The sequence below is a fragment of the Medicago sativa genome, chromosome 2 (assembly GCF_051527215.1).
Source record: "Medicago sativa cultivar Bolivia chromosome 2, Bolivia_mono, whole genome shotgun sequence".
Lineage (NCBI taxonomy): Eukaryota > Viridiplantae > Streptophyta > Magnoliopsida > Fabales > Fabaceae > Medicago > Medicago sativa.
In genome coordinates this window covers 15,264,470-15,280,454 of record NC_140750.1, presented here as the reverse complement: position 1 = coordinate 15,280,454, position 15,985 = coordinate 15,264,470, and the positions used below count along the sequence as shown (strand labels likewise).

The following is a 15,985-nucleotide window of genomic DNA, read 5'->3' as shown; positions in this document are numbered from 1 at the left end:
ATAAAAAATACAAATATAATTCCAAATTAAAAAAATGCTCAACCATGAAGAAAAAGGAAGAGTGTAACAAAAAAGAAAGAAAAAAAGAAAGAGGAAAATTAGATAGAAGATGAACTGATTTTAAATTCAAAATAGTTAGGAGAATGGTAACGAGTGTCCTAAGGATAATGATTAATTATCCAAAACAAGTGAGTTTTTATGAAAAAGTTGTGTAATTAAAACTTAATTAAAAGTAACATCTTATATTTTTAAGATAAAATTAGTAACATCTTATATTTTTAAGATAAAATTTCTGTTTGTAGAATCCTTAATCAATTCCCTTGAGGGCACTGGTTAGCAAGACCCAAACAAGTTAATACTCCCTCCGTCCCTCAATATTGACTTGACATTATTGATTTGATATACTTTGACCATATTTTTCTACTAATTCATAAAAATAAATAATATTATGTAAGATGTTGGATTCGTTTTGATGAATATTTTTGAAATATTAAATTTTCATAATTTTTTTTAGTAGAGAATTGAAGATATCGAAGATAAAACATATGCATTGGTACGTGTGTCGAAGTCAACTAAGTCATCTATTGAGGGACGGAGGAAGTAGTATTTTTTATTTGGAAACATTTATTATTGAATTAATTGATTGATTGATTGTAATTATTATTATTGGGAAAATAAAAAGGTAGTGTAGTTTCTGTCAAATAAAAAAGAGCAGTGTAGTAATTTGCAAAGCGTGTTGGATACGGCAGCGTTTGACAGAAGACGACAAAGTGTGAAGAATGAAGAGGAAGCGGGAAAATGAATCATCATGAGTGTAGTACAAAGATGACGATGACGATGATATCACATGCTATAAGTTCTGTTCAAGGGTTTTACTTAGCACAATTCCATTTCATTCTATTCTATTGTTTCAATCAAAAAACCCTAGAAAAAGTAGAAACGCAGCAACAATGGAGAGGAATCGCAACATCTGGATCTCTGGTCTCCTTGATCCTTCCAAGGTGAGGGTGACTGAGAGATACTGGTTATACAATGGTGATCTCGAACAGATGGAGGAAGCTAGAAAACAAGTTCTGAAAGATGAAAAATACTATGAATCTTTTGTTAAAGAACAGTCATGGCTGAGTACTCGTAGGGTTTTGAAGGAGGGTGACTCTCACTCTCACTGTAAATGGATGTATAATCCAACTTCCGATTCTATCCCTGCTGATGTTACCTTCTTCAACTGGAGGAAACACTACAAGGTATCTATATCAAAACTTTAATCGTCTTTTCAACTATATATGCATGCTTAACAACGAATCATAAAATCAAACACTTCAAAATGACATAAGTGATTATTATATTTTTTTTCAAAAAAGAATCTGAAACAAATAGACTGATATTTGAGCTTATCTACTTGTATAAGTTTTGTGAGATTGTTTTGGATAAATTTATTTTATCATTTGCTATAAAAATAGCTTATGTAAACTTATACATAAGTGTTTGTGCTATAAGCTACAAATAAGCTGTTTATCTAAGCATGCCTATTATTCTGTTAATGTTTTTTATATTACTGATTTTTTTTTTTAATTTGTATGTCCTTGCAGATGAGCGTAATTGACACACCTGATTGTGTTGATTTCACTCCTGAGGTTGACAATGCTCTACGTGCCTTTGACGGTGCCGTTCTAGTTCTTTCTGGTGTTGGTGGGGTGCAGGACCAGTCCATTGCTGTTGATAAGCAAATGGTAACATACCAACTTCCAAAGCTTGTTTTCATCGACAATCTTGACCAGAAGGGAGCGAACCCGTGGGAAGTTGTGAATCAGGTAAACTTTAGATTAATGGATTGGACGTCATTATAGATTCTGGATTGCAGTTTTATTTATACTTGAACAATTTAGTATATTTTATAAAGAGAACTTCAATAACATCATTGTAGAAAAAAATTGAATTCAAAATTCTTTTAGAGCTACTTACTTTAAATGTAAAACTGTCTTTAATAATAATCTTCTGTGTTTGTCTATATATTCTATACACAGAGCATCTAACTTCAGTTCATATTTAGAAACATATAATAATTAATTGTTTTTGACAATTTCACTTTTATAATTATTTCAAAGTTTTACTTATAACTCAAATTCCTGTTGTTGTTTTTATTTGTAAAACATTTTGTTTTCTTTTTCAGGCAAGATCCAAGCTTCAGCATCATAGTGCTGCAATGCAGGTTCCAATAGGCTTGGAATATAACTTTAAGGGACTTGTTGATCTCGTGCAGTTAAAGGCCTACTTTTTTCATGGTTCAAATGGGTCCGTTTCTGAAACTTTTGCATTGGTTATGCTTGTGGTCATTCTTCAAATTACTCAATTTGTTTCTTATTGCAGAGAAAAGGTTGTCGTTGGAGAAGTTCCTGGATATATGGAAGCCTTGGTGTCAGGAAAAAGGCGTGAACTTATAAAAACTGTGTCCGAGGTTGACGATAAACTTGCAGAAGCTTTTGGCGGTGACAAGCCCATATCAGCAGCTGATCTTGAGGTGTGTGAGTACCAAGGTCTTCTTGTTTTTTTCATTTATTGGAGTTTTGCATACTAATTATTTTGTTTTACATTTAGCAAAGATTTCTCATATGTTTTTGTTTTAACAAATAGTTTATCAACATATTGTCTTGAGGTGTTGAGGATGTTGAAGTTTGAGCATTTTTTATATTTGCATTGATTTTTTTATACCTTTGTTGTTATATTGAAGTCTTGAGTTTGATAAGGAGTGGCTGTTAGTTAATTATGACATTGCGATTGAGAAAAATGATATTTTCTTTCAATTAAGTCTATGGTTCTTACATATTCAGATAGTGTGATATACGAAAATCAGATGCTACTTCACTCCAACCCCCATCTATAAATCTTATTTTGTAAATAGGTTTCTTTTTGTTATTATTGTATGTGTAGGAAGCACTTTAAGATATAGTGTGATATATGAAAACCAGTTGTTACTTCGCCCCCACCCCCCATTTTCAAATCTTATTTTGTAAGTTATTTTCTTGTTGTTATTATTGTGTGTGTAGGAAGCAGTTCGTCGGACCACCATAGCACGGAAATTTATACCTGCATTCATGGGCAGTGCTTTCAAATACAAGGTACCCGTTGAATTGCCTTGAATTCTCTGTTGTATGGTCTTTACCATCATTCCCCGCTTTCTTTCTTTCTTTCTTTCTTTCTTTCTTTCTTTCTTTCTTTCTTTCTTAGGTAGACACTTTTTTTTAATGTTGACTCATTAATTTGATTATGATCTAATTTTGTTTGGGGTCTTCCAAAGACTTCACTTTGGAAATCAAATTCACTTGTAGCATTCTTAGTACAATGATGATTATAGTGGTCCATGACACTTTGCAAATTTTTGGGTCTGGTAAAATCTTCTGTCATAAATAATAAAACAGCAATCATTGTCATATAAGTCTACTTAGAATAATGCTGATTAATAAAGGATAAATAATAAATGAGCTAGATCTGTCTAATAAAATCTAGTAAGAATCTTGAGGTTTTAAAAGCTAGCTAATGGTGCTTTTTATGCTTTTCCATTCCCTTGCTATAGTTAAGTTGGTGGGAATTTGATTTATGATCTACCATTCTTTTGAAATGTTAGAAACTTTCTTCTGTTATAATGCTCTGTCACAGAAGGCTGACACGTATATTAGGAGACAAAGCACCAAGAGGTTTCCACTTCTAGAGCATGTTAATAGTGTTAATACTATTGAGAACAATAGTCCAAAGATATAATATTCTCTACACTTTATTAAACTTCTTGATATTAATTATCTTAATAACAATTTTATTATACATCAACCCCTCTAGGATATCATCCTCCTTGCTATCAAGTTTTGAACCACCTCAAGGATATTCATGCACTCTCTTAAGCATGCCGGAACACATATATGATCCAAACGTGAACATTCTATGGTTAGTTAGTTAGTTATCAATTATGCCAGAACATTCTATATGTAAAGGCATACAACTAAGAAATAAGAATGGAAAATCCCAAGAAATCTCATGTTATAAGGTAAAACTTTTTATGACAATAAATTAAAGTCACTACAATGTCCAACAAATATAATCTATAAAACTGTCCACTGATATGAAGAAGTTTGTAAATATCACATGACTCTTTGTAATTTGTAAAAATCTTGACTGAATGCCGCTTGATTTAGACACCCATTTGAAAAGTCCTAATTGTCGTGATTGAATACCACAAGACATATTTATTCAATTAAAATTCATGATTGAATGCCACAGTTTTTTTATCTTAAACAAATCTTTTAAAATCCCAATGCCAGACATCCATTCCAAGTTCTAGGCCTAAGTGAGATAATCAGGTTAAACTTGACTTGGATCATATGTTGGATCCAAGCCTAAATATACTTTTTATGTGTTATATATATACTAGAAGGAAGAAAGGTGGGCTAGGGAGGAGAGTTAGTTGTTAGGTTGTGTTGGTTGGCCAGTTAGTTACGCCTAGCTAAGCGTAGTTAGGAGTGGGGGAGAGTGAACGCCGTAGTTCTGTCATTAAATTGTTGACAAAGACTGAAAGGAGCTTTGTGTCTACTGAGGTTCCTGTATTTGTAAGTGCTTCTGCTATTTGGATGGAATTAACGATTACAGATGGTGAACCATAGAAGAAGGCCTAAAATCCTCCATTTTTAGCCACTATTTCCGCCATAAAACGCCATCGTGCCGCCATCCTTCACAAGTTGGCCGTGGCTGTTCGCAAAAAATCCTTCTATGCAATCTGCCATGTCCACTGTTTGATAACATTGATTTTGGCTTAAATAATACATACAAACAACTATTAATATTGTATTTTAACAGTCTGATATTTTTTATATTTTACTGTTTCTGGTACAGGGGCTGCAACTGCTTTTGGATGCTGTGATTAATTATTTGCCGTGTCCAACTGAAGCTAGTAATTATGCACTCATCCCATCTAAGAATGAGGAAAAGGTACCAAATTTAAATAAACAACTGAATGAGATGCTTGTGAGGAAATTACTCTTAGCCTTTGTTATTAATAGAGGAAAGAACCTTGGCTAGCTATACTTACTTCATGAGCTGCAAGTACCCATCTCCTCGCCAATCATTTATTACATAATCAAAGCACATTCGCTTTGAGTCATAATCAGATTCGGCATTCTAGAACCACACACATGGACCTTGATTTGTTGTTTGTTCGAGAAAAAGTTCTTGGCAAATCTCTAGTTGTGACTGTGTTCTTGCTCACAAAGCCATTGACTAATGCTCAATTTTGTAATCTCAGAGACAAACTTAGGGTTCTTAGTAAAAAAAACTGCACAACTCTACACTGACTGTGTTCTTGCTCACAAAGCCATTGACTAATGCTCAATTTTGTAATCTCAGAGACAAACTTAGGGTTCTTAGTAAAAAAAACTGCACAACTCTACACTAAAACTAATTCACTCTCTAATCCTATGCACATCATAATAGCTAAGGTCACTCTGTTCCACCAAATCTTGATAAACATGGTGCTATATTTTAACCTATTAGTAAAAACTAATGTTATTTGGCGATTTTAACAGGATACATTTGTGGCATTGGCTTTCACATTGAAGAGAAAGTATGATGTCATAACATATCTAAGGTACAGTGACCTTTACATGTGGTTAAATCCTTCTTTAAATTGTTTGTTTTGACTTATATATACTATCTTCGGTCATTATTTTAAACAAAAAAAAATGCTTGAAATTTTGGTCATTGTTATAAGTAAAATTTCACTACTGTTACACTATTTAATGCTATTAATTCTAATATACTCTTTATTTATTAAAGAAAATAATGCAGGTATTTGATTGAGTTTTTCCACTTATTAAAAAGGACAATTTAGTAAATTTGACAAAATGTTTAACATGAAATCTAGAAAATTAATCGCACTTAACTGAATTTCTTAATCACCATGATAGTGGGTTTGTTTTATTTTGCTATAATAGTGACCGGAGGGAGTGTGTTTGTGTAAGTATGGTACCGTAACCTTCAAATTGTTTTTGTCTAATATATATACTACCTTTGGCTATTATTATAAGGATAAAAAAGCTTCCAATCTTGGTCACTGTTATAAGTAAAATTTAACTACTTTTACCTATTTAATGCTATTATCTCTTATATACCCTTTATAAAAGGGCAACCTGGTGCACTGAAGCTCCCGCATATGCAGGGTTCGGGAAGGGGTCCCACCATTTGGTGTATTGTACGCAGCCTTACCCTGTTTTTACACAAGAGGCTGTTTCCAGGTCTTATATACCCTTTATGTAATTAAAAAAAAAAATTAACCCAGGTATTTGATTGATTTATTCCACTAACTATTAAAACGACAATTTAGTAAAATTTGGCTTATGTTTTAACATGAAATATAGAACTTAAGTCGCACTTAACTGAACTTCTTAATCACCGCGAAAGTGTGTTTTTGTTGTTGTTGCTATAACAGTCATGGTTCGTTGAAATCGGGGTGTTAAACTTAGCATACTAACACTTCCAATAACTATTTGTAGAAGGCGGGTAAAATCTGACATTCATTGGTATATATGTTTTAATAATAGATATTTACATATGTTTTAAAGTAAGATGATGTGATGGAATATCACATCAGCTTAAAGATCTATGAACTTTTATAGGTTTGATCTACTTAACGAGAGTTTTCAACTCAACGTTAGGGTTGATTTAATTCGCCTTCTACAAAAAGATATTGAAGTTTTAAGTTAGAGCCTTGCTAAATCAAGCGAAGATATCTTCACAAATATCATGTGAATGCTTACCGCTTACGTGTTGCTTTACTAAAAGTGTCAAACTTGGAAAACATAGAGGGTAATGGGGCAGTAGGAGTAAATAATACACAGTCATGAAAAATCACGAAGTTGCAATTTGCGATAAATAGTATTTTCCTATAAGTTATATATGACTCATGGTGTCAATGGATCATGACTCATAATTTACACATATATGTGCTGATTCTTTTTATTGTGTGTGAAGGATCTATGAGGGTGTGATTCGGAGAGGGGTTTTTGTTATGAACGCTAACACTGGCAAGACATTCAAGGCAAGTTTAAGGCTCTTTACATGGTGTTTTGTGTTCTGGATATGCTTCTCTTTTTTGCTACAATCTTGGTTTTTTGTTACTCAATTAGTTCATTTTTTTTTAAGTATATGACTAAATTCATGATGACATTTATAATAACCTACAATTTTAGTTGTTGTAATTAAGTTCTGTCTTTGGAAGAATGAAGAACAAAGATATACCAAATGATGGGATCTCTTATTTATTTAACCTCAGATTATCCAAAAAAAATTCGAAGGGTTTTACCCTCGGATTATCCATTTCTAGTTAGTCCATGGATTCAAGTCTCTAACACAGTGCATGGATTCAAATTCTTACCTGATACTTCCCACTAGCAATATTGACTATTTTTTTCAAGAAACTAGAAGTTTCTATTTAACTATACGTCTGATATTATCCTCTTGCATATCCAGGTCTTGTCCCCTCATTTTGTACTTTATTTCTAAAATATTGCTATAACATTTCTAAATTATTGCTACAACAAAGACTAGTACTAGTTTTAGCTTTTACCAGTTTAATGAGGCATGAAAAATAATTGTAAACAATATGTACTGGTGTGCACTCATAAGATCATCTTCATGTTTGCGCTTTCATTTATTGCATTTTGAGACTCGTGATTTTGTTGCTGAAGCCTTTCTTCTCTGCAAATGCAGATTCCTGATGCGATTGAGATGCGAAAGGATGAGATCGGGGTTAGTTTTTAGATTTTCACCATAATTTGTGGATCTTCATCTTAAATTGAATGTCGTTTGAGAATTTTTGTATACTTGTTCTGCCACATCTCTCTTTAAATTCTAATATTAGCTTTTACTAGTTTAATGAGGCATGAAACATGATTGAAAACAATATGAAGTGGTGTGCCTTCAAAAGATCATTTACATTTATCTGCTTTCGCTTGTTGCATTTTGAGACCAGTAATTGTGTTACTAAGCCCTTCTTCTCTGCAAATGCAGGTTCCTCATGTGCTTCGAACTCGAAAGGATGAGATGGGGGTTAGTTTTTAGATTTTCACCATGATTTGTGGATCTTCCCATTAAATCGAATGTCTTTGGAGAACTTTTGCATTATTGTTCATCCATAGCTATGTTAATTTTAATTTTAGCTTTTACTAAATTAATGAGGCATGAAACATGGTTAACAAGAATATGCAGTGGTGTGCACAGTGCACTCATAAGATCCTTTTCATGTTTCTGCTTTAATTTATTGCATTATGAGATAGTGATTTGGTGGCTGAAGCCTTTCTTCTTTGAAAATGCAGGTTCCTTATGTGGTTGGGTTGGATAATAAGGTGGGGTTAGTTTTTACATTTTCACCATGATTTGTGGAATTCCCAATAAATGGAATGTCTTTTGGATAATGTTCTGCCATATCTCTTTAAATTCTAAATTTACCTTTTACTAGTTTAATGACGAATGAAACATGATTGAAAACAATATGCAGTGATTTTACTAGTTTAATGTTTTGACACTAGTGATTTTGTGGCTGAAGCCTTTCTTCCCTGCAAATGCAGGTTCCTTATTCGACTGAGTCACGAAAGCTTGATTTGGGGGTTAGTATTTAGTTTTTCATCGTGATTTGTGGATCTTCTCGTTCAATTGAATGTCTTTGGAGAACTTTGTATAATTGTTCTGCCATGTCTGTTTAAATTCTAGTTTTAGCTTTTAATAGTTTAATGAAGCATGAAACATGATTGAAAACAATATGCAGCTGTGTGCACTAACAAGATCATTTTCATGTCTCTGCCTTTGTTTATTGCATTTTGTGACTAGTAGTTTTGTGGCTGAAACCCTTCTTCTCTCCAAATGCAGGTTCCTTATTTGACTGGTGTGAGTTATGATGAGGTAGGGGTCAGTTTTTAGATTTTCAGCATGATTTGTGGATCTTCTCATTGTATTGAATGTTGCCGGGGAACATTGTATGATTGTTCTGCAATATCTCTTTTTTAAATTCTAATCTGGATTCTTCTGCAAAATCGACAGGCGATTCAAGTGGCTCATGCTGGAGAAATAGTCGCTGTGCATGATGTCAGGAGTGCACCAGGTTCTACTCTTGTCTTCTCTCAAAGCATATGCCACATTTCTTGAATTCTACATTGCTCTTTTTTTTTTGTAATCTTGAGTTTTTCATGAATCTGGGTTTGGCGGTTTAAGTTGTTTGAAAATGTGGTTAATATATTTTTTATTGGAGAGTAAGTTTCATTTTAGGGCTGGAAAATACTGAAAACTGAGCCAAAGCGGCTGAAAAAATGCTAAACAGTGTGAAGTCTTTCAGCGTTTCACTTCAGCAATGAATGTTCACATTGGCTTTTAACATCCTTTATTGGGACTCCAGTTTTTTTTTTTTTTTTTTTTTTTTTTGTGAAAAAACCAACTATCTAGTTCTATATCCCATTAAACAACACAATCCAATCTCATACAAATTTAGTGGCATTCCTCTTCAACAAAATATGCTAGGTGAATCAAATCTTTATATGACGGTCTGTTTTTTCGTCTTCAATATTTAATCAGGTGATACTTTTACTGATGGAGTAGTAAGATATACAAAGGCTTCTACTGATGTTTCTGAGTTGGTCTCTGGAGTTTCTGGAGTGCAAGTAAGTAGTTTCTTTATATGACAAATTAACTTCCCTACCTTGGCTTTAATGGCAATTTATATCACCTAATTGTCTTGTTTTGTGCATTGCTTTTTAGGTTTGAAAAGTTTAGCAGACATGAGGTTTCAACAATGTCACTCTTTTGGTAGGCCTTCTTGGTGGATGGCTCTTTTGTTTATTTATATGTTGAGTTGGTGTATCTGCAACTATTTGGGAGTTTATGAATGTTTTATTGAGTTTTACAAATATCTGGATATGTTATTTTGAGATTCATTTTGGAGTTTATGAATGTTTTATTGAGTTTTACAAATATCTAAATATGTTATTTTGAAATTCTAGTTGATGATACAGGTTTATAAACAAGATTCTGATTTTGGAAACGTTAAAATTACATAGGGTACTCTGTTGAAATTTCAATAAATAAATATTATTGTGATTTGGAATTTAATTAGTTATGAAAATGTTTATTGATTGTGTCAAGTTTGGTCATTATGTTTACCGGAATAGAATGCATTAGTCCGCGTGCCAGTCACAATTAGAATTTTGGATTGTGACAAAGTTAGAAGGACACCCCACCAATCATAATGCCGCTCAATCATGTATGATTTGTGTGCAACTCGATTTGCCCGACACAAATTTATCTTTTCATTGAATCCATGATCAAATTTCGGATGCAACATTTGGCATCAATAGGACAATTGGACTGCCAGTATGATTATTCACGGTGCAATACTAGAAAGAAGAAAAATCGATTGAAAAAAATATTAGTATATTGATTAAATTGTTTCGGGTTAGTATTCATGAGTTTAACTCAGTTTGTAGTGAAATTGAATAATATATATGTGTGGTTGGGGTTTGAACACTGAACTCCTCATTTTTTCATATTTAAAATGTGTGAATTCTTGACACTAGACTACTTGATAAAAAAAATCGGATTAATTTTCTCATGTAAGGGAAAGAAATAGATTTGGTCTACTAATAAAGTTTAATGCTTCTCACTGATCACTGTTATAAACAAAATAACTTTTTATATTTATTAAATCTAATTTACAACTTTTTTTGAAGGAACTAATTTACAACTTGAATCCGTCTTAATTTTTTTTTGTAAGAGACGGTTACTTTTTTGTCGATATATTATTAAATAAGACACCATTACTTGAAATAAAGGAAATTTTCAACTTGAATCCTTCATAATTTAGTTAAGAAGCCAAAGAATTTTGTACCCAAAAAAAAAAAAAAAGAAGCCAAAGAATTTTTGAAAAAATACGAGAAAAAAATGTGAACAACTTAAGCATAAGATGCGTCTAACTATGAAAATAGTGCAAAGTCTTAGAAAACGAAAAACGAAACATAAACAACCGCCAAAAAATGACATTATAAGGTGGAATAACCTAAACAAACAGACATATTAGTCCACCAAACATGAACATTTAAACAATAATAAGGTTTGTAAACCTTAAGCCACCACCATGAAAGTAATTACATCCTTGCTTTCCTTTCAAATAATCCAAGTAATTGCTAGCCAAATAATTTGAAGACAAATACGAGCATGCTTCCGGAAAATATGGTCGCCACCAAACTAGACAACATGCATGCCAATATCAACCACCTAAAAAATGAAAGACCGAACCTCCCTATAAAAATTACAATTCAAGAATAAATGATTCGTCGATTCCTCCATTCCACAACCACCCAGACATAATGATCTTGGGTGAAAAACTCATTGCATAGTCGAGTTATCTTTGGTTGAAAGCCTTCTATTCAATAGTCTCTACACGAAAAGGGATGCTTTGAGAGACACCGCTTTATTCGAAAGGATCTCCGTGCAAGGCAATTGAGCTTGGTCATCATGCACCAACGGATTGTAAACTCCATTTACCGAATACCCTTGAGTTGGATTATACCATTATAAACACATTTACACCTTTGTATACCATTTATAAACACATTTACTACCGAATACCCTTGAGTTGGATTATACCATTATAAAATAAACACATTTACACCTTTGTATACCATTATAAACACATTTACATCTTTGTATTATGCCATCGTGATGCTATTCTTGGGATTTATAGTTGTTGTTAACAATAAAAAAAAATAATTGGAGGAGGAGATTTTATATTACCAATGAAATAAAAAGAAAATCTTTTAAAATTCTGGAAGAAAAAAAGCATTCAATTAAGAAAATAATGTGTTCCTAAAGATGTTGGAAGCAATTTTCTATCATGTTGTCATGAGACAACTTGTTATTACAAGATGTTGGAAGCAATTCTGACATTAATGTTCTTAAAGAATGAATGAAGTGATGTCATAAACCTCGAGGCTTGAACGATCCCCCTTTAAAAATACATTTCTCACCATCGATCGACATTTATGTCTTAAAACCATTGATGGATGCCATTGATGGATAATGGAGTTTACATTACCAAAAATCGGTGTAAACAACACGTAAGTTTGAATAGCAGCGTCGCCATGAAAATAAATTATAAAATTTCTAAATAACCTTCTGATGCTAAATATAGCGCCATAAAAATTATAAGTTATCATTTTCAGTTACTTGCACAAAAAATGGACACACAAAGAATTTCTCCAAATGATTGATGCCACGAAAATAATGATTAGAAAATAAGTTTTTGCCCTGGCATCTCTAACATAAAAGATTTTGAATGTACTTCAACACTCTCATCCAATAAAATTAAGCACTTAACAAACCAACCATTCTGTTCACTAGTTTTATATTGATAATAATAAACCTCACATTGATGAAACGGGAGGAACTTGACTAACATGAACGAAATGAATGTTACTGCGGCTAGTTGTGTACAAGAAAACATCATGAAGAAGAACAAGGTTTAGAAAATAAATCATTTTGAAATATAAAGAAGAGTATAAAGTAACCACTTCCATTCATAAAAAGAAGACACGTGGTTATCTAAAAAATTTACTTCGATTTTTTCTTTTCCGTGTAACTTGCTTTTTCATTTCTAGTAATTTTACTATTTTGAATTGTGAACATGAAATGATTTTTTTCTCAAATTGAATGAAAAATAAACATTTCAGTTGACAATTATCTCTCTTTTATTGTCTTTGCATAAACTACGACTGCGTCATTTTTCTCGACTCATAGATGTTTGCGCGGTTCATAGTTTATGGAATTCATATTCTTTGGGTGTGAGGTTGCTCCCCATCTCGAGGAGTTCCTTTCTTATCCACGTACTTCTTTAGATGTCCGTCTTCAATGAGCCTTTCGATCTAGATCTTTAGGCCCGTGCATTCATCAGTTGAGTGACCATGTATCCTTTGGTACTCACAATAGAGCGTACGATCCATTCCAAGTTTAGTCTGTCTTTCGCAAGGTAGTTTGGTAATGTTTGAATCATATGTGTCTCGGAATATCATTCAAAGTCGCTCACTAAGTGGAGCGAAGTTAGGTGTGCATTCATGTCTCTGATCCTTATACTTGATTCGATCATTGTATCCCCTGTCTCGACGCCAATCGTTGTTCGTGGGGGAGGCCTTGTATTTGCCTTGCTTTGAAGCTACTATTTATTCGATGAAGATGTAGCCTGCAGTTCGCTTGGCAACTCGTCGTTGGTTTTAAAATGTTGTCTTGCCGACGAACAGCGTGTACAAATTTACTCTTAAGAACACATTATTTTATCATATTTAAATTTAAAACATATGATATGAATATTAAAACTTAAATTTAAATACTCATAATAATAGATTGATCCAAATGATAAAAGAATTGAACCTCGGTTACTAGCTAGAGAGATGTCTCTTCGTTTTCTTTTTCTATTGTTTGACATTTTTATTTTGTTGTTGATTCTCTTTATTTGGCTGCTCCTTCTATCCTCAATTACTCATAGATCTCTAACTACCTAGGCCTTTTGTATTGTGTTTTCATATATAGTATCGTTTATTTGGGTCTGTTACAAGGCTCTCCTTTTTGATGGAGTGAAATTTTGGGGAAGACGAAAGCTTTATTAGGAAAATGAGAGTACAAAGAGACATGTGATTGCTGAACAGTGATTAATGCAAAATTAGAAAAAGTCAGTGATTATAGAAAAGTAAAATTGGTATTACACTCAAAATAGAAGAATGGGCTTTATGTTGGTGCATGTTTGGTTGTGCAATGATTTGTAAAATTGATTCCCACAATAAATGAATTGATTTTATATTTAGATAGTTTGTAAAAGTGAGTTAATTTTTAATTTCAACTCTACTTGATTACGAAGGCAAAATTCAACTCATGCAAGACAAACCGACTTGGATAATACTAATAGGACCTATGTGGGCATAGTGGTGGTTATTACGAGCTAGAATATTTGCAAAGAAGAGGAAACTTTGCATATTCAATGGAAAGAACGACGTTACTAGTGGACCATCATATATGAGAAAGACTTTTTTTTTCTTTTTTTGAGGGGATATATGAGAAAGACTTGACATGTGTTGGATCACACCCAAATAAAATAAAAACCTAGCATATGATGGAAATAATATTTGTTCATTTAAACAAACTTATATTTAACATCAAAAAAAATGGAAAAAGAAAAAAATTACAAAAAACTCATAGTATCCAAATTACTAGCATAAAATGACAATACTTATAAATAATATGAAAATCTAAGCGATTGGAATATTCATCTGTAATGTTGACGATATAATTATTGGTTAAATATGTAATTGATCACTCAATCTAAACAAGTCAAAAAATCGAGCAATGTTGCACTAAGACAACAAATAAAACAACGTTAACTAAGATGATGGAAACACAAAAAGAACAAAATAAAAATATGATTTATGTGAAAACCACTTATTAAGTGGTTTTCACATAAGTCATATTTTTATGCAACTATACATATGATTTATGTGAAAACCACTTAATAAGATTAAGAAAGTAAAGATTTCTTCAAAAAAAAAAAGATTAAAAAAGTAAAGATAAAATATACAAATGGATGGTCCTTATATAGTTGCTCGTTTCTTAACGGGGACTCATTTTTTCGTCCTTCTATGGAGGGTCCTTAACGGGGAGTGGTCCTTGTTAAATAAGGATCCCCATTCGAGATGCTCTAACTACCTAGGTCATTTGTACTGTGTTTTCACATTAGTATAGTATAGTTTATTTGGGTCTGTTACAAGGCTCTCCTTTTTGATTGATTGAAATTTTGGTGAAGACTAAAGCTTTATTAGGAAAAAGAGGGTACATGAACGAAAGAGACATGTCAAGGCTGATCAGTGTTTTATGCTGAATGAGAAAAAAAAATCAGTGATCACTGATCATGGAAGAGTAAAATTGGCATTACACTTATAATAGAAAAATGGTTGCTTTGTGTTGGTGCATGTTTGGTTGTGCATTGATTTGTAAAATTGATTCCAACAATAAATGAATCGAAGATGAACTGATTTTATATTTGGATAGTTTGTAAAAGTGAGTTACATAATAAATTTAAGTGTTTGAATCAATTCTAAAAATAAAAGTTAAAATTTTTAATTTCAACTCTAATATATAGTAGTATTACGAAGGCAAAATTCAACTTCATGTAAGACAAACCGATGGAACCTGTACGCTGCATAGTGCTGCTTTTATTACGAGGCAGAACATTTTCAAAGAAGAGGAAACTCTGCATAAAGATGTTACTATACGAGAAAGACTCAACCTGTGTGGACCACACCCAAATAACTAGATAAAATAAAAACCTAATTATTAAAAAGTATTACACTGTGTACAAATTTACTCAACGACCCATTTTTTTGTCATATTTAATAAATTCAAAACATATGGTTATTACTGACCATGGTTTTGCAGGGTACTGTTAACGATGTTTGGATTTGGCTTCCTGATCCCGGCGAGGGTTATACGGTTCGAGGAGCGTATCGCATCCTTACTAGAGGAACGCCCGTCAACCATAATGTCCCTTTAGTATATGTGGATTTGCTTTGGAGGAAAGATAAAGATATTCCTCTGAAAGTATCGGTCTTTGCGTGGAGGCTCTTTAGGAACAGGTTGCTTACGAAGGTGAATTTATTTCGACAGGGAGTAATTCAAATTGAGGCACAATCATGTGTTAGTGGATGTGGCTCAAGTGAAACCTCCGATCAACTTTTTTTGCTTTGTAATCATTTTGAAATGGTCTGCTATCTGGTTCGCCAATGGTTAGATGTCTATACTGCGGATCCCTTAACATTGGTGGATCACTTCATTCAATTTGGTACTTCAACAGGTTATACGAAGGTGCGGTGTTCTTTCATGCACTTAATTTGGTTTGCAACTTCATGGGTTATTTGGAAGG

At 32.8% G+C, this 15,985-nt stretch overlaps 1 protein-coding gene across 2 annotated transcripts; it reads left to right on the top strand.

Annotated features, from left to right (window-relative positions):
- The first annotated feature begins 795 nt into the window (after positions 1–795).
- On the top strand, positions 796–9,999 carry LOC146944891 (elongation factor G-2, mitochondrial-like). Of its 2 annotated transcripts, XM_085743266.1 has the most exons (16): positions 796–1,244; positions 1,590–1,811; positions 2,171–2,292; positions 2,368–2,518; positions 3,045–3,116; positions 4,879–4,974; positions 5,568–5,629; positions 7,012–7,078; positions 7,750–7,788; positions 8,050–8,088; positions 8,355–8,384; positions 8,607–8,645; positions 8,905–8,937; positions 9,076–9,136; positions 9,604–9,689; positions 9,787–9,999. In XM_085743266.1, exons 1-16 carry the CDS (start codon positions 951–953, stop codon positions 9,790–9,792), a joined length of 1,419 nt encoding a protein of 472 aa, XP_085599392.1. In that variant the 5' UTR covers positions 796–950; the 3' UTR covers positions 9,793–9,999. The 2 variants fall into 2 exon arrangements, with proteins under 2 accessions (XP_085599392.1, XP_085599393.1); XM_085743267.1 differs by having other exon boundaries at positions 890–1,244; positions 2,171–2,518.
- The last annotated feature ends 5,986 nt before the right edge of the window (positions 10,000–15,985 follow it).

Excerpts from the sequence above, each read along its gene's own strand:
- LOC146944891 (XM_085743267.1), top strand. The coding sequence starts at position 951 with ATGGAGAGGAATCGCAACATCTGGATCTCTGGTCTCCTTGATCCTTCC. Across the intron at positions 5,630-7,011 it reads GATGTCATAACATATCTAAG|GATCTATGAGGGTGTGATTC; the intron begins GTACAGTGACCT and ends TTGTGTGTGAAG. Across the intron at positions 8,646-8,904 it reads CACGAAAGCTTGATTTGGGG|GTTCCTTATTTGACTGGTGT; the intron begins GTTAGTATTTAG and ends CTCCAAATGCAG.